This window comes from Hyperolius riggenbachi, chromosome 1 (assembly GCF_040937935.1).
Source record: "Hyperolius riggenbachi isolate aHypRig1 chromosome 1, aHypRig1.pri, whole genome shotgun sequence".
Classification (NCBI taxonomy): domain Eukaryota; kingdom Metazoa; phylum Chordata; class Amphibia; order Anura; family Hyperoliidae; genus Hyperolius; species Hyperolius riggenbachi.
The window spans coordinates 472724539-472744045 of record NC_090646.1 but is presented as its reverse complement, the minus strand read 5'-3'; the positions used below and the strand labels follow the sequence as shown (position 1 = coordinate 472744045).

Genomic DNA, 19507 nt, shown 5'->3' with positions numbered 1-19507 from the left:
ATATTGGGGGGAAGGTTAGGAGTGGGTGGGGGAGGTTAGTGTTAGGCATATATTGGGGGGAGGGGGGGTTGTGTTAGGAGTAGGTGGGGAGGTTAGTGTTAGGCATATATATGGAGAAGGTTAGTGTTAGGCGTAGGTGGGGGAGGTTAGTATTAGGCATGTACAGAATCTTCTCAAAAAATTAGCATATTGTGATAAAGTTCATTATTTTCTGTAATGTACTGATAAACATTAGACTTTCATATATTTTAGATTCATTACACACAACTGAAGTAGTTCAAGCCTTTTATTGTTTTTCTTATTGATAATTTTGGCATACAGCTCATGAAAACCCAAATTTCCTATCTCAAAAAAATAGCATATTTCATCCGACCAATAAAAAAAAGTGTTTTTAAATCAAAAAAAGTTAACCTTCAAATAATTATGTTCAGTTATGCACTCAATACTTGGTCGGGAATCCTTTTGCAGAAATGACTGCTTCAATGCGGCGTGGCATGGAGGCAATCAGCCTGTGGCACTGCTCAGGTGCTATGGAGGCACAGGATTCAGGTGCCAGGAGGCACGACCTGGCACCTGCTCACAGTGCCAAAACCACTGGTAAATGGTTTACTGACCATGGTATTACTATGCTCAATTGGCCTGCCAACTCTCCTGACCTGAACCCCATAGAGAATCTGTGGGATATTGTGAAGAGAAAGTTGAAAAACGCAAGACCCAACACTCTGGATGAGCTTAAGGCCGCTATCGAAGCATCCTGGGCCTCCATAACACCTGAGCAGTGCCACAGGCTGATTGCCTCCATGCCTCACCGCATTGAAGCAGTCATTTCTGCAAAAGGATTCCCGACCAAGTATTGAGTGCATAACTGAACATAATTATTTGAAGGTTGACTTTTTTTTGTTTTAAAAACACTTTTCTTTTATTGGTCGGATGAAATATGCTATTTTTTTGAGATAGGAAATTTGGGTTTTCTTGAGCTGTATGCCAAAATCATCAATAAGAAAAACAATAAAAGGCTTGGACTACTTCAGTTGTGTGTAATGAATCTAAAATATATGAAAGTCTAATGTTTATCAGTACATTACAGAAAATAATTAACTTTATTACAATATGCTAATTTTTTGAGAAGATCCTGTATAGTTATTAGGTTAGGTTAGTATATCGGGGAGGTTCGTGTTAGGCATATATAGGGGAAAGCTTTGGTTTAGGAGTAGGTGGGCAGGTTAGTATTAGACATGTATAGTCATTAGGTTATTGTTAGGAGTACATGGGAGGAGGTTAGTGTTAGGCATGTATAGTTATTAGGTTAGTGTTAGTAGTGCATGGCAGGAGGTTAGTGTTAGGCATGTATAGTTATTAGGTTAGTGTTAGGAGTACATTGGAGGAGGATAGTGTTAGGCATGTATAGTTATAAGGTTAGTGTTAGGAGTAGGTTGGGGAGGTTAGTGTTAGGCATATATAGGAGGAAGTGTTGGTTTAGGAGTAGGTGGGGGATGTTAGGTGTAGATAGGGGAGGATAGTGTGAGTATTATGTTATAGCGGGGCATAGTATTACATGGGTATAATTACCGATATTCTATTATTAGGGATCAGAGATAGTAGAACATTGGTAAAATGATTGATATTATACCGCGTTCCCTGGCACCCATTTTACCAGCCGCAATAATCATGATATTAGAATAACCGCTATATCTGGCACCCTTTTTACTGATTGCTATTTTAACATTTACACAGTATAATTCTAAATACAACAGGCCAGCACCAGCAGCCATGGCTATTCAAGAAAAAGTAACAATGCAGTTTCAGCTTGACATCGTCTTTAAAAGGTTTCACCACTAACCAAGTAGCTTAATCAGCTCAGCTGAAGTGAATGAATACCTGGGAACTTTTGTGTGTGGCCAGTATTTACTTACTTTCAGCACTAACCATCTGTGTGGTGTATGTCCACTCTTATAAATTGCTGGGCATTCCTTCTCATCATGCAGATTGGTTAAGATGCAGATCAACTTGAAATACAAAAGAAACTGCTACTTTTAAAAAATGGTCATTGTTATCCTGAATATAAAGTACATTACAAAAAACATTTAATACAGGTTCAGCTCAGTGGGGTTGATTCACCACTGTTAATATTGCAGTGTATTGCTCAATTAGCTTGAACCATGGTACATATATAATGGGAGTGTTACCTATGTACTGCAGGCTGCGCAATGAGTGGTACTGCTGCCATAAGTACCAGTAGCACAAAGCAATATTACCAGTGGTTAGTGAATCAACCTCTAAGCGTCCATAAACCATCTGCACATTTGTTCTCAAATTGTTAATTTTTAATATTGTGATTTATTTTTTACAAATTTAGTTTATGGGTGGCAACCTCCCTCCCCTCTCCCTCCAGTCCAGTAATATACACAGAGATTTCATCTGCATCAGTATTTCTCAAGTATGATAGATAATTAAGGCCTTATTAATCATTCTGAATGTTATAGGCAGCTACATTTTGCATGCAATGGTTATATCTGATGCTAGCCGTGTAGTGAGGGCAAGTCAAAGTAATTGGTTACTGACATTTGTACGCAGTGTGTAACATTTAGCCAGGCATGAGCTTCTGGGCAAGGCAGGGAAAATAGCACATATTTAGTATTTATGGATGAGGATACAAAGAACACTGTGTTTTGCTGGTACCTGTGAATTTTTAAGGTCTGTCAGTATCAGCACATTCCTGCTTCCAGGCAATACGGTGATTCACACATAAGTCAGTGCTGCTTTGCAGCTGTATTGTGCAGGCTTTGTCAACACCACTAGCTTTCTCTGTATGGCTGGGGAATTATTGATCATTGATGTGTGTTTCATCCAATCACAGTCACAAAGGTCTTTACTGTAGATAAACAACCTTACATCAGCCAGAGCCCATAAATATGGTCAATATTTTTACTGGTTTATGCGCACCTAAGATTCACCCAAGCATTTTTACATTTTGTGTTGCAGGAAAATTGAATGTATGCATTTGTGTTGACCAACTCACATGAAACAATAACCCAGACATGTAGTCATAACAAAGGAGTTAGTAGGGGGAGCTGTGGTCATTTCTTACTGATTCAGCATTATCAGTAAAATCGAATCCACTGCACCAGTAACAACAAACCACATTTTTCACATAGAACAGATTGTGTTAACTCTTCTCTGTCGCAATGTAAAAATAAATATGTTTCTGACATGGCATCAAATATGTGGTTTCAAACACAGACTTCACATGAACTATTCTTAATATTAAGCTACCTTTAGAGAAATATGAAAGGTGCTGTTGGTTCAGGTCATTTAGGTGCAGGGATCAGCAGGCATCTAATAGACGCCTGTGTTAATTATTGGTAATCAGGTGACAAAAAGGTGAGTTGGCCGTCTGTTGATGCTAGTTGCCAAATTTCCTACTACATAGGAATTAATGGTTGTAGTTAGTCATAGACGACTGGCTAAAACTAGCGGTTCTTTGAGCACCAGGATAGAAAGTGCGTTTGGGGCACCTCTCGGGGGGGGGGGGGAGGGGGGTTAGGGTTAGGCATTAGGTGGGTAGTTCTTTTTCAGCACTTAAAGAAGAGGTTCTATTCAAGCATAGGCGAATCTTTTTGGCACCTGTCCTCTATCTATAATGCTTTGAATTCCCTATACAAACATGTGGGTAACAGTCCTGTCTTTTGTTGATTTTCCTAAATTGCAAAGAAGCTTAAAGCACATCAGAAGTGAGAGGAATACTGAGGCTGCCATATTTATCTCCTTTTAAGCAACACCTGTTGCCTGATATCCTGCTGATCCTTTGCCTCTAATACGTTTAGCCATAGCCCCTGAACAAGCATGCAGTAGATCAGATGTTTGTAACATTGTTCTCCTCCTTACCTCTCCCACCCCGTTAGTGCTCAGTGCTGTCATCCCTCCGCCCTCCCTTTATAGCAACATAATTCTTTGCTAGCCTTGAGGCTACATTCTGATCAGAACTTGAACCCAAGTTATCTATCATTCAAGGGATCAAGTCCCAGGCATGTGTACACAAATGTATATACAAGGGGGGACCATTTGGGCAGTTGATCTTTACAAACTCTATAAACAATTGGACAAGACTACCACATTATGTAGGCTTACAGTCTCTCTTCCATCACATCTTTTGTTTCCACACGAGTTCCTGTTCGTGTAAGTTCCTGTGACAAAACATCAACCGATTGTTTGTCCATGCAGTGGAGAACTACACAACTGACTGATGTTTTACTTGTTTGTCCGAACGGTTGTTTTCTTCAGATCTGATTGTTGAACAATTCAATCCTTTTATCACATTGTCCTTTGGATATGAGGTATAAACCTGCTTGTGTGTGCTAGGTCTACTACTGGGGCATTTATTTAGACAATCGGCATTATGGCCAGGCTATTAAAGTTCTCAGAAAGATGTCAGCATTAGCAGCCTAGATATGATGACAAGTGTTCTTTAGAACAGTATAAAGCTAGTAGGCCTGATGTGTGTGTGAAGTGATGTGTGAACTAAAAATAAATAGCAATTGTGCCATAATCCTTAATTTAGTTTTCTTTTTGTTGTCTTTAATTAGGAGAATAATCAACATCCCAGGAGAGACACATTGAGACACCTTAGCAATGGACTCTGCTCCACCCCTTCTCACTCAAACCCTTTCCTCTCCTCAGACTCCTCCAGTTACCCGCATGAATCCTTCTTCACCCCCACAACCCATTTCTCACCAGATGAACGTATCTCCCACATCGCCTCAGACAGCATCCCCTCCAAGTCCTCACTCTCCGCTTCAGATTTCACCCTCTTCAGCATCTCTTTCACCTATTCCTCATACCACAAACCTGCCTATCTCTTCCCAGAATTCACCATCACAATGCTCCCCATTATCTCGTATCAGTCCTCTAGCAGCTTCCCTTCCTCTGACTTCTCCTCCTGTTTCCCCTTCACCTGTCTCATTGTGTCCCCCTTCTGAGAGCCCTTCTCAAAGGGTAACTGTCTGTCCCCCTGCTGTTTCTCCAAGTCCACCTTCTAATGCTCTTTCTCCTCCACCAGCATCTGAATCTCCTCCAATTTCTCCTTCTTCATCTCCAGTTTCTGTCTGTCCACCAGCTGATTCTTCTGCTCCTTCAACACCTCCAGCCTCCCCCAGTGTAACCCCTACACATTCCTCCCCACAAAATGCAGAGAATTGTTCTGTATTCACTTTGCCTCCAACTTCTCCCTCACCTGTTCCATCATCAGTGTCACCATCTCAAGCATCACCCTCTCCTTCTCCTCCACCTGCATCTCTGCCTGCCCCTTCTTCCCTTCTTGGCATTCCTTTTGCTGATGAAGAACTGGATCTTCAGCGCCATTCCAATGGTTTTTCTGATGGCTCAAGTTCCAAGTCCCGTCAGTTTCCATGCACAATATGTGGAAAGCAATTCCGTTTTATCAGCATTCTAGCACTTCATGCAAGCACCCACAGGGTGCGTGGGAACCTTACACAGGGTCGTGGAGGCCACAAGACTCGCTTTGAGACAAACTCCCAAAGGCCACTTTTGCTGGCTCACCAACTTCAGAAAGAACCAAACTCTCCTGTAATTTCGACTTCTGCAACAGAAGAGGTTCAGGAACCAGTCCCTATATTGACTATCCCTGTAGCACATCCCACACTTCGACATCCTTGTCCTTTTTGTAAAGGTAAATTTCGAAAGGCAGCTGAACTGGAACGCCATCTCAGAATTCTTCACAGGCCTTATAAATGTCACCTATGTGACTTTGCAGCATCTCAGGAGGGGGAGCTGATACTGCATATTGAGAGGAGACATACAGCTCCTCCACGCCCCAAAATCGTTCCACCTCCACCAACTCCAGCTCCTACGCCAGCCTTGCCTCCTGCTGAATTCAAATGTGAGATTTGTTCCCAAAGTTTCACTCAGTCCTGGTTTTTAAAAGGCCACATGCGCAAGCATAAGGACTCCTTTGATCATAGATGCTCAGTTTGTGGACGATGCTTCAAGGAGTCATGGTTTCTGAAAAATCATATGAAGGTCCACCTTGGCAAAATAAAAGGAGTAGGAGGACAGGAACCACCTGGTCATCAGCCTTCTCAGTCCTCTCATACCACCACTTCAAATCCCCAATCATCTTCATCATCTTCCAGGCTTCTTGGATATCAGAATTTCTACTCTGGCCTACTACTAAGATTGCCTCATCCTGGGGATGCCACCTGCTCCCAGATGCTCCAGGCTACAGCAAGGGCAATGCAGAGTGGAGATGGAGAGCAAGATGGAGCAGGAGCATCTGCAAGAGTACAAGCACTGGGTACAGCAGTAGGAGAAGGAGGGTCACCCAAGGTTATGTTGCCTCAAGGCTCCTCTGGAGGAATTGTAATGAAAACAGTGGGCTTTCCAGGTAAGGATATAACATTCTATACAATTTTATTCATATCTATTCACAACTGATTCAAGTACATTGTTTAGGTATAGTAAAATACAGACTGTTTTAAGGTATAAAATCAAGGAGGGAAAACAGAACTGAATAAGTTTCACTTTTAGCATTTGTATGCTCTTAGCTATACTGTAGTTTACTGAATTATGTGCCCAAGTATTTGTTTGCCAAAAATAGTTTGTTTACTTCAATATGTAAAGCCTCTATAAATTTGGATGTCATACCCACAGTCCCTAGACTGTGTGCACGCTGATGGGTTGTTGCACACGCAGAAGTATGCATGCACCATTCCAAAGGCTATTTAAACCCTGCACTGACAGTATCTTGTGTTATTTGTCCAAAGTGGCTCCAGTTAGCTTACCCCTATTCTGTGTCTTGTTGTGACCTTGCCCTACCCAGTGTTCCTACTATCTCTTTTGCATCAGCCTGCAACAAATTCCGCCCCTGCCACTCCGCTCCTGCGTTGATCTACGTCCGCCAGTACACATCGCCGCTTGGCCCATCCATATTCATCCCAGAGGCCTGCAGGAGCACGGGCTCTCCATAGGCTGCATTAGGCCAATTCTCCCTAGCAACAGGGAGAATTTTCATTGGTCCACCATCAACCAATGAGAATTCTCCCTGTTGCTGAGGATTCCCATTGGTCTTTTGCAGCCCAATGGAGATTCCCATGCTTCTGTCAGCCACCGGCTGTGTAGGAGGGACCGATTGGTGGCGATCGGCGACAGGACGGGTAACTTTTACGTCATGGCGGCAATCGAAATCGGCGAAGCAGATGCGGCAACTAGCTTATGAGAACGGATGACGTTTGTTCTCATAGGTGTTCATTGCACACATTTTCCCGTACAGTCCAGCAAGCATATTTTTAATAAGTGGAGACGGATCCTGTTTATAACACAAGGATCTGCTTCCTGCACTAAGCAGAGCTTAAAAAAGTCCCAAATGGTTACTTTTTTAAGCAAGTGTGAATTGGCCCTTACTGTGTATATGGAGTCAAATGATTATGTTCTCTCTTTTTAATTAATCATCTTGTTATTTATCAGTCACATTCAGTAATTGTATGAAGCTGGAAAAGTGCTGTGTGCAGTAAGAAATACTTCAGTGCTTAGAATAGTTTGTTTTTCACATCAAATGTGTTACAGAGGACTTGGGTGTGTTTCACAATAGGGTCAGTTGGCGTGCATTCCATAAAATGGTGCTCAACAATGATATTGCATTCATAAAACAATTTTTTTTATGTAATGCTGTTACCATCATGTTTCCAGTTTAGTTGGCAGCCGTCTCATATTTTTCTAGACATGCTAAATTATGCAGCCATGACAACAGCCCACTGCTTGGTGGATGTACCAGCTTCAAATTTTCATATTCACATCCAGATTTCCTTCTACAGTGAGTGCATCTACCTTGGAGTCCGCTGTTCACTTCTAAAGGTAGATTTACAATGCTAGAATTTCATTGATGAGGTAGCCACACCCAGTTCAGTGGCCTTTCCACACACCTGAAAACACAAGAGGGAAGAAAAGGTCTATACCGTTGCAGGATATATACTACTGAAGAAAATAATATTTTTTCCACAAAAGGAACTACACTTCAAGGCAGACCTGAATTTGAGTACGAAACACTCAGTAGTACGATCTACTACAGGCCACATTCATCACAGTCTTAAAGGGACCCTAAAGTAATATAAAAAAAAGCCAGTTTAATTTACCTGGGGCTTCTACCAGCCCCCTGAAGCAACCCTTTGCCCACGCCATTACTGAGGGATCCTTCAGTTCCACGCAGTGCCCCTCTTTCCGTTTGCACGACTCAGTAAGTCTATGGCCACTGTGCCTGTGCGGTTTTGGCTGCGGATGTCCTTGATTGTGTTCCCGTCGCCAGGAGTGCCCTGCACATGCACAGTACATATTTTTATGCACGGAGTGCGACCAGGAGGAGCGCGGACCAGGCCCCCGCATTCTCAAGAAAGATGGGTACTGCAGGTATCAGGAAGATTGCAGAGTGACAACGCGGGGCTCAGGACAGCTGCAGGGGTTGGTAGAAGTCCCATGTAAGTTAAACCGGCTTTTTTGTATTTACTTCACGTTCCCTTTAAGCTTTGTACACACACTAGATGAATCTCAGCCGAGGCAGCTGATAATGACTGCCTCTGTTTAGAATCTAGTGTGTACAGCGGCCCCCCATGCCTCAGTAAACAATCAGCCTGGCGGATCGATCTGGCCGAGAGTATTGTTTTCCCCACCCACCCTGCCTACTGCGTGACGACATCCCATGCCTATAGGCTAGCTATGCCCCTATGCAACTCCCTGGTGTCAATTCTATGACACAAAAAAGTTTGTCAGCACCCCAAGTAATAATGACTGCATGTGCTGGGGTAGAGCATTTATACATAGTACTAAAGAGAAAAGATACCCCTATACACAGCACCACTGCAGACCATATGTATCAATCAAAAAAATATATATTTTTATTACAAGCTTTGCAAACACATATCAATGATACACAAAAATTTAAAAACATCTAAAAACAGCATAATATTGTATTTCCAGCCATATTCAACATAATGGGCCTGCTAGATATAATAATCTATTATGTTCAGTCTCAGTGGATGTATAACCTGTAACCACTGGGGGCTCAGAGAATGAGCATTCTCTGAGCCCCCAGTGGTTACAGGTTATACATCCACTGAGACTGAACATAATTGATTATTATATCTAGCAGGCCCATTATGTTGAATATGGCTGAAAATACAATATTATGCTGTTTTTAGATGTTTTTAAATTTTTGTGTATCATTGATATGTGTTTGCAAAGTTTGTAATAAAAATATATTTTTTTTGATTGATACATATGGTCTGCAGTGGTGCTGTGTATAGGGGTATCTTTTCTCTTTAGTACCATGGTGTCAATCACCGGCGTACCTACCGGGGATGCGACCCCCTCAGCCGCAGGGGGGCCCGGGGCTGCTCTGGGGCCCGCTCACTGTGCGTGGGGGGAGCGCTGCTCTGGACCCCCCAGCAAGGTGCTCAACTGGCCGCAGCGTCTAATAGACGCTGCGCCAGTTCATTCCCCGCAGCCCCGCTCCAGCAGCCTGCATAGTCTCCGGCAGGCAGAGCAGGGCTACGGCAAGATGGCCGCCGAAGAAGCCCTACACTGGAGTCTGTTTGTGTCTCTAGTACAGGGCTTCGGCAGCCATCTTGCCGTAGCCCTGCACTCTGCCTGTCAGCGCGGGAGATGTGCTGCAGGAGGACTCGGGGAGCTGCGAGCCAGATGTCGGGAGAGGAGAAGACTTCTGTCAGGTAAGTGAATTGTTTTTTTTTCACAGGTGCATTTTTTTTTCTAGTGTCTGCTACCTACATTGTGATTTTCAGGTGTCTGCTGCCCACATTACGATTTTCAGGTGTCTGCTGCCCACATTACGATTTTCAGGTGTCTGCTGCCCACATTACGATTTTCAGGTGTCTGCTGCCCACATTACGATTTTCTGGTCACTGCTGCCCACATTGCGATTTTCTGGTGTCTGCTGCCCACATTACGATTTTCAGGTGCCTGCTGCCCACATTACGATTTTCAGGTGCCTGCTGCCCACATTGCGATTTTCAGGTGTCTGCTGCCCACATTACGATTTTCTGGTCACTGCTGCCCACATTGCGATTTTCTGGTGTCTGCTGCCCACATTAGGATTTTCTGGTCACTGCTGCCCACATTGCGATTTTCTGGTGACTGCTGCCCACATTAGGATTTTCTGGTCACTGCTGCCCACATTGCGATTTTCTGGTGTCTGCTGCCCACATTACGATTTTCAGGTGCCTGCTGCCCACATTACGATTTTCAGGTGCCTGCTGCCCACATTGCGATTTTCAGGTGTCTGCTGCCCACATTACGATTTTCAGGTGCCTGCTGCCCACATTGCGATTTTCAGGTGTCTGCTGCCCACATTGCGATTTTCAGGTGTCTGCTGCCCACATTGCGATTTTCTGGTCACTGCTGCCCTCATTGCGATTTTCTGGTCACTGCTGCCCACATTACGATTTTCTGGTGTCTGCTGCCCACATTACGATTTTCAGGTGTCTGCTGCCCATATTATGATTTTCTGGTGTCTGCTGCCCACATTACGATTTTCAGGTGCCTGCTGCCCACATTACGATTTTCTGGTCTCTGCTGCCCACATTATGATTTTCTGGTGTCTGCTGCCCACATTGCGATTTTCTGGTGTCTGCTGCCCACATTACGATTTTCTGGTGTATGCTGCCCACATTAGGATTTTCTGGTGACTGCTGTCCACATTGCGATTTTCTGGTGACTGCTGCCCACATTGCGATTTTCTGGTGACTGCTGCCCACATTGCGATTTTCTGGTGACTGCTGCCCACATTAGGATTTTCTGGTGTGTGCTGCCCACATTATGATATTCTGGTGACTGACTGCTGCCCACATTATGATATTCTGGTGACTGACTGCTGCCCACATTAGGATTTTTTGGTGACTGCTGCCCACATTACGATATTCTGGTGACTGCTGCCCACATTAGGATTTTCTGGTGACTGCTGCCCACATTGCGATTTTCTGGTGATCTCTGCCCACATTACGATTTTCTGGCCCACATTACGATTTTCTGGTGAACACTGCCCACGTTACGATTGTCTGGTGAATGCTGTCCACGTTACGATTTTCTGGTGAACGCTGCCCACATTACGATTTTCTGGCCCACATTACGATTTTCTGGTGAACACTGCCCACGTTACGATTGTCTGGTGAATGCTGTCCATGTTAAATTTTCTGGTGAACGCTGCCCACATTACGATTTTCTGGTGAACTCTGCCCACATTACGATTTTCTGTCCCACATTACGATATTCTGGTAAACGCTGCCCACATTACGATTGTCTGGTGAATGCTGTCCACGTTACAATTTTCTGGTGACTGCTGCTCACGTTACGATTTTCTGGTGACTGGTGCCCACATTACGATTTTCTGGTGAACTCTGCCCACATTACGATTTTCTGGTGAACTCTGCCCACATTACGATTTTCTGGCCCACATTACGATTGTCTGGTAAAATGCTGCCCACTTTAATTAATTTAATTAATTAAAAATGTAATTTTTAAATTAATTTACAGTGAAACGCTGCCCCATTACGATTATTTGGCACCTATGGGGGGGGCCCCATCCAAATATTCGCAGGGGGGCCCAGTGATTTCTAGTTACGCCCCTGGTGTCAATTCTATAAAATGTCTCCTTAATGAGCAAGGAATTAGAGAGTTCTGGCAAGCCTTGCCCTGCCCTCTCTCCCTGTGTCTGTGCATCCGAAGGCGGCATCAGAAGGAGTTGTGCCTATCTTCTATATGGATTATGGGTCATTGGAGAATGATTGTACAGAGCAGACACTGCAGACTAGTAAAAAAGGCTATGGTGATTGCAGCATTACCATTACATGAAATTGTTCTTGAGTTTAGGACCACTTCAATTCTATTCCTATGGGTCACATTCACTAAATATTGGTAAAGTTGCCGTGCTCAACGCGTGCCATGTGTAAAATTGTCGTGCACTCCCTGCACACAGCAACTTTACTGATATTTTGTGAAAATGGCTCTATTTGACTGCAGTGCACATCATGACAGCATGTGAAACACCCAGTCAGTTTTAGGGTTTGTTTACACTACACAGGATATGCACAAACATGATTTTGTGCATGTGTTTACTGATGGGCAGCATGCACGGTGGGGTGCGTTATAGCCTGGATTTTGGCGGCCACCACACCATACAACCTTAGGAGATTTTGGGCTTGATTCACAAGAGTGCTAACTGATAGCACGGCTGTTTTGGCGCGAATTTTCACATTTCCCGCAATTGCGGATATTTGCACAAAACTATAACTTTTTGCTTGCAATCGCGAATTTTCACCCGCAATCGTTATCGTGTGCGCGCAAAACCGTTATTGTTTCGCGCAAAAACGGCCGTGCTATCAGTTAGCACTCTTTTGTGAATCAAGCCCCTTATATGTGGATTTAACCACTTAATGACAAGCTGACGTATAAAAACGTCCTGGAGCCATTAATAGGCTCAAGCAAGACGTTTTTATCAGTCAGACAGTGCTGCTGCCACTGTGCACGTGCACATGCCCTTGTGCACGTCTGCGCATCCGCACGTGCGTGCATGCACATGCATTCCCGTGCACGTGAAATTAGTGGGAAAAAACACCATAGAAAAAATACACCTTTATTTCCAAATACTATATTGTCACCATACTTTGTACTAGGGACATAATTAAAATCTTGTGATAACCAAACAAATAGGCAGATAAAATGTGTGGGTTTTATGCACAGTAGCAGTTTATATTAAAACTATAGGGGATGAAATTGGAGAAATAGTGTGTTTTTTTTCTCGGTTTTTCTCTTTAAAGTGCATAGAAAATAAAGTAATTACTGAAAACAAATATCAATCCCAAAAAGCCCAATTGGTGGTGAAAAAAACAAGATATAGATCATTTCATTGTGATTAGTAGTGATTAACCTGCCTGGCGTTCTGATTCCCGCGGCCGCGGGAACGTTTTCTGCAAAAAAAATGTTTAATTTATCATGTAGCTAGCCTAGCGCTAGCTACATGATTCCCCCCTCCCTGCGGCGTCCCTCCCACCCCTCCGATCACCGCCGGCGCAATCACCTGTCCGGAAATCCCGTTCTGGGCGGGATTTCCAGGAGGGCTTCCCCGTCGCCATGGTGACGACCGTCGTGACGTCATGGACGTTACATGGAGTCCCGATCCGCCCCTCAGCGCTGCCTGGCACTGATTGGCCAGGCAGCGCACGGGGTCTGGGGGGGGCTGAATCGCGGCGGGCGGCGGCGATCAGGCGCAACACGCAGCAAATCGGCCCAGCGGGGCCTGAGCGGCGACCTCCAGGGTCTCTGGACGAGCCTAGCTCGTCCAGAACGCCAGGGAGGTTAAACTATTGGCAAATGAAAGGGATGAGCACTGAAAGGTGAAAATCGCTCATCCGTTAGGGTAAAAACCGCTTTGGGGTGAAGTGGCTAAAGGACAGTACATGCATTTTTATTTAATCATATTTATATAGTCTTGACGCATTATGCAGTACTTAAAACCATTTGCGCTAGTTAGTTTGTAAAGCCATTTACCATCTAATGTTTTTACCACAGACCAGGAACAAATCAGGTTTCAGGAATGGGAAATTCAACTTCCGCAAGGAACATGCAATACGTTTATCTCAACTTTATGAAATGCAGTTAATATCAAATCTTATTTCACCTTGCCTACATTACTTTTATGTGCACAAAAAACAGTAACTTCACTGTGGCTATAACTTTAAATGGTAGATAGGAATGTCAAGGTTGCTCAATGGGTATTGAAGGTAATGAAACTTAACACTGGCTCCTGCTGTGCGATGCTAATTATTCGTGCAGGTAGGTGGGAATTTTTTAATCTGTATTCCTAACAGCGTGGCCATGGTTTCAAAGAAATGCCTTTTCAGATTACTACCAGTTTTTGAAAGTCGTAAGGTGGCCATACACTGGTCGATGTGCCATTAGATCGACCAGCTGACAGATCCCTATCTGATCGAATCTGATCAGATAGGGATCGTATGGCTGCCTTTACTGCAAACAGATTGTGAATCGATTTCAGCCTGAAACCGATCACAATCTGTTCAGCTGCTCCTGCCGCCTGTCCCCCCCCCCCCGTATACATTACCTGAGGCTGGCTCCCGGGCGTCTTCTCCGCACTGCACCGCACCGCTGTTCTTGCTCCATCCCGGCGCTTCCTGTGTTACTCCGTGACCAGGAAGTTCAAATAGAGCGCCCTCTATTTCAACTTCCTGGTCACCGGAGTGACACAGGAAGTATAAGCGTACACTGGGACATGCGGAAATGCGGTGCAGCGAGGAGAAGAGGACCCCGGAGCCAGCTTCAGGTAATGTATACATGCTCGGATCGGGCCCGAATCGTACGCCGCAAGCGACGCGCTCCTACCGCCGGGCGATCGAGGGTAATTTCCCGCACGGCGCGATCGACGGTCCGATCCGATTTCGGGAGGGAATCGGATCGGCGGGTGCGTTTAGCGCAAGCGATTGGCAGCAGATCCGATCCCAGGATCGGATCTGCTGTCGAAACGGCCGTGAATCGAGCCAGTGTATGGCCTGCTTTAGCTAGGTACAAATTAATATAGAAAAAATGTTTAATAAAATTAAATAACCAAATACTTTTGAAGTACTAATGTAAATTTACAAAAATTTTAAAATAAAAGTAGACTTTCCCTTTAACCTACTGGTATGCTTTTTTGTTATGGGAAGAAATCGAAGGAGAACGGGCTATGTATAGAAGCAGTACAGGTAGTGGCCTTCCTAGGAACAAACCCAGGAGCTTGGAGTTGCTAGGCAATAATGTTATCCACTTAGGCATCATGCTAGGCATAATTGCCTATCATGTTCTGACTACAAAATTCTCATCTAAGAGTAGCTTAAAGAGACACTGAAGCGAAAAAAAAATGATGATATTATGATTTGTATGTGTAGTACAGCTAAGAAATAAAACATTAAGATCAGATACAACAGTCTAATTGTTTCCAGTACAGGAAGAGTTGAGAAACTCCAGTTGTTATCTCTATGCAAACAAGCCATTAAGCTCTCCGACTAAAGGCTCATACACACATCAGACCATAGTCTTTGGAAAATGAAAGATCACAGACCAATTTTACCCCCTTTCATGTAGTATGAGAGCCATACCTACACAGTCTAGTCTATGGAGCTGAACTCCCCATCAGACAGAAATCTTTGCAAGATGCTGCACACACAGATGCTGTACAGACACAAAAGATCAGTATTTGCAAAAGATCTGTTCCTGCCAAAAATCCATTCCTGCAAATTGCAATGATAGTCTATGAGATCTGCAGATCATCATACACACATGATTTAACTGACATTCATCTGCAGATCAGATCCACCAGGATGGATTTTCAGATCTGCGGATGATTGCTTGATCTGCAGATAAATGTCAGTTAAATCGTGTGTATGATGATCTGCAGATCCCATAGACTATCATTGCAATTTGCAGGAATGGATTTTTGGCAGGAACATATCTTTTGCAGATACTGATCTTTTGTGTCTGTACAGCATCTGTGTGTGCAGCATCTTGCAAAGATTTTTTTCTGATGTGGAGTTCAGCTCCATAGAATAGACTGTGTAGGTATGGCTCTCATACTACATGAAGGGTGGTAAGATTGGTCTGTGATCTTTCATTTTCCAAAGACTATAGTCTGATGTGTGTATGAGCCTTAAGTTAGTCGACTAAGTTAGTCATGGAGAGGGCTGTTATCTGACTTTTATTATCTCACCTGTTCCTGGACTATTTACAAATACTGCCATTTACTTTTCCTCTGCCAGAGGAGATGTCATTACTTCACAGACTGCTCTGACAGAATCATTTTGAATGCTGAGTGTTGTGTAATCTGCACATATTATAGAATAATGCAATGTTAGAAAAAACACTATATACCTGAAAATAAAAGTATGAGAATATTTTATTTGCTGCTAATCTTCTAGTAATTATTCATAATACACAACCAATTCATTATATCATATTTTTTTTTCGCTTCAGTGTCTCTTTAACCGAATACTCAGTCTCCTCTTCCTTCTGCATCTGTCACAAGGTATACATAGCTGTCCATGCAGGTACATGACAGAAGGTTCTTGCCACAGGCTATACAGGAGGCAATGGTGATTGTGCCAAATAAATCAGATATGAAGACCTCAGTATCAGTTTGTGCCCCACCAGCCCGAACTCCCCAGTAATCGTAAGGGAGAGGTCTTATTGTCGCTAAAACAGTTGAGCATTCCCACTCACCAATCTGTGTCCATAGTTGCAAAACTAAATATGAATATGCTAAGGCACACATATCATTGCTGGCATAAACATGCTTGTGTTCTGGCTTTAAAGATAACCTGAGATGAAAGGAGAAAAGAATTGATACTTACCTGGGGCTTCCTCCAGCTTCATGTACTCTGTGGGCTCCCTCGCCATCCTCCTGTCCTCCCAGGCGGCTCTGTTCCTCTGCATTCTTCCATTAATAGGCTCCAGTCAAGCATGAACGGCCTGGCTGCATACGCACCCCTATCACCGACTGCGTATGATGTACTTTGCAGGTGCAGAACGCTCCCAGCAATGGGAGCATGATGGGGCTGCAACCTGCCTTCGCATGTGCTGTACAGCACGACTGGAGCCTTTTACCAGGGAATATTACAGATGAACGAGGTGCCCTAGAGGGGGACGAGAGAGCCCAAGGAGTACATAGTGCTGGAGAAAGCCCCAGGTAAGTTTACATTTCTACTTTTGTCTCGGGTACCCCATTTCTGTGGCTATAATAGTTTGAGTCAGTGGCTTGTCAGCAAAGGCAGCTTCCATGACAGAAGAACTTTATAGTATAGCTAACGTTTGCCAATCAAGTTACTCCCCAGGAAGCACCACATTCTGAGCACCTTTAAAGCAAACCTGGGAGGTTTGTAATGCCCCAATATAGATAGTTACCTCAGGAGGGGGAATCCTCTGGATCCTGGAGAGCCTTCCCCTGTCCTTCTCCACTGGCTCTATCCAGTGTTGAGACCACAGAAGCATGGCCACACTGCACCTGTGGAGAAGCATGGATCTGCTTGGGCTCCGGCAATAAAAGCCAAGTCTGATCAGGTCCCTGCTACTGTGCATTAGTCTAATGACAGGTTTACCTTGAATGGGCAACTTAATGGGAGGCCCCAACTCTTACCCAATACGGTGCCCAGAAATTGTATATAATGCCCGAGCATGCATAACTGTTAGGCTTGGTTCACAGTGTAAGGCAAAACGGTCCATTTTATGGATGTTAAAAGGATCCATTTACACGGTCAGTCCCATATGGATTCGTAACGGTAAACACAATGCAAAAATTCCAACCTGCGTGATTTTTCCAGACAGGATTCGTTGCCACAGACTAAGCATGGCTTTTGAGCGCCTGCCCCTTGCTGCGTAGCGCCAAAGCTTGGCACCGCTATAGCAGTAATACTATTGCCAGACCCCAAATTACTTCTCCCGCTTAGTTGCAACGACTAGGAGGGGGATAGTATTTAACCATTTTACTACTGTCAGTTCTCAGCAACAGCACCTTTAATATACAACACTGGGAATTTGCAGTACGCTGTAGCCAGGTCCCGTGGGTAGTTGAAAAGTAGATCTTGTTCGCACCTCCAGCGCTCTCAAAGGTAGGGATGTGCCTGGAACCAGGAACTGACAGCCAGCAGTTCCAAATCGTATTGAAGAAACATGAGTCCGGCACCATCCAATGTATTGCTCTTTTAGTTTATTAGGACATGACTGACATGTAACAACAACGACGTTTCGGAGGACTAACCTCCTTTCTCAAGCTCAGTCAGCATCTACATATATATTGAACACATACCTGCTTATATAGTACATTCAAACTGACATGACCAATCAGCTTTGCTGTCGCTCAATAGCGACCAATCCCCTGCTATCCTAAAGTCGGACCTAATGGGGAACTTCTTCTTACTATGCAAAAAGCTGCTGCTCCAATTGAAAAGCAGCACAACGTGGCTATCCGCATTACGCTAGGAGACAGACCTCCCCTCACCACCCGCCGTGGCGCCGACCAATAGGGAAACAGTCTGCGGTTGTAAATATGTCAGGCCACGCCCCGCAGTAGAGCGGACCTGACAGGCGACTGTATCCCGTAAGGCGGAAGATTCCGCCTATGGTCTGCGTCATCTGACGGAAAAGGAGGAGAGAGCCACGTCGTGGCGCGCTCCACCCACCGTCGCTAGGTGACGAGAAGGACGCCCTCTCCCAGCGCATGCGGTGCCACTCACAAGTATAGAGAACATGCAGCGGAGATAAGCAAAGTAGCTTATCATGCCTATATCCAGTGGCGATCCTTGTGTAACAAATTAATAAACTATATGAATAAAAAAGGAAAATAAATAATAACCACCAGAATTAGTGGCCATAGGGTGAAAGCTATCAAAGCACAATGTCGAATTGGTGTCCGTAGGCTTAATGTATAGGTCTGTAACCAGCCTACCCCCAGACAGCCTGACCATTGTGTCGAGAAAGCTCACCGCCCGATGGTCACTATGAATTGTTAACCGTATTGCAGGACATTGGACATGCAGACTGTCCACAAAACCTTGTAGACTCGAATGTGGCCCCCTCCATACGCAAAAGACATCGTCAATAAAACGAAGCCAACAAAGGCCATTTAGACGTGGAGGAGATAGGGTAAAAAGATTATTGTATAGAGAGGCGGTGTGGATACGTAGGTTGGATACATTAGAGCCGAGGGGCATGAACAGAGAATATGATATGTTGCCATTGATCTGAATAGTATGCCATATTGCTGCGTATGATACACTGATTATAATTTGTAGAGTTTTCATTTTTCATTATTCATTTTCTATTTCTTTTTCTTTTGTTGCTAATTCTGGTGGTTATTATTTATTTTCCTTTTTTATTCATATAGTTTATTAATTTGTTACACAAGGATCGCCACTGGATATAGGCATGATAAGCTACTTTGCTTATCTCCGCTGCATGTTCTCTATACTTGTGAGTGGCACCGTATGCGCTGGGAGAGGGCGTCCTTCTCGTCACCTAGCGACGGTGGGTGGAGCGCGCCACGACGTGGCTCTCTCCTCCTTTTCCGTCAGATGACGCAGACCATAGGCGGAATCTTCCGCCTTACGGGATACAGTCGCCTGTCAGGTCTGCTCTACTGTGGGGCGTGGCCTGACATATTTACAACCGCAGACTGTTTCCCTATTGGTCGGCGCCACGGCGGGTGGTGAGGGGAGGTCTGTCTCCTAGCGTAATGCAGATAGCCACATTGTGCTGCTTTTCAATTGGAGCAGCAGCTTTTTGCATAGTAAGAAGAAGTTCCCCATTAGGTCCGACTTTAGGATAGCAGGGGATTGGTCGCTATTGAGCGACAGCAAAGCTGATTGGTCATGTCAGTTTGAATGTACTATATAAGCAGGTATGTGTTCAATATATATGTAGATGCTGACTGAGCTTGAGAAAGGAGGTTAGT

The 19507-nt window shown here is 44.3% G+C and overlaps 1 protein-coding gene and 1 long non-coding RNA gene across 14 annotated transcripts in view; one reads left to right on the top strand and one right to left on the bottom strand.

Moving 5' to 3' along the window:
- Positions 1 to 19507, bottom strand: part of LOC137521583 (uncharacterized) — a 296776-nt gene that overhangs the window by 30802 nt on the left and 246467 nt on the right. For 3 of the 6 annotated variants that reach the window (XR_011022153.1, XR_011022154.1, XR_011022155.1), the window contains exons 7-8: positions 7688 to 7934; positions 1914 to 2006 (exon numbers count right to left, since the gene is read on the bottom strand). This is a non-coding gene — a long non-coding RNA (uncharacterized lncRNA). The remainder of the gene's footprint in view (positions 1 to 1913; positions 2007 to 7687; positions 7935 to 19507) is intronic. The other 3 variants (XR_011022156.1, XR_011022159.1, XR_011022157.1) reach the window with 2 other exon arrangements.
- Positions 1 to 19507, top strand: part of ZNF219 (zinc finger protein 219) — a 130892-nt gene that overhangs the window by 101988 nt on the left and 9397 nt on the right. For all 8 annotated transcript variants that reach the window (XM_068240835.1, XM_068240851.1, XM_068240859.1 and 5 more), the window contains one exon: positions 4584 to 6400. In XM_068240835.1, the coding sequence (XP_068096936.1) occupies positions 4630 to 6400 (1771 nt within the window). In that variant the 5' untranslated portion in view covers positions 4584 to 4629. The remainder of the gene's footprint in view (positions 1 to 4583; positions 6401 to 19507) is intronic.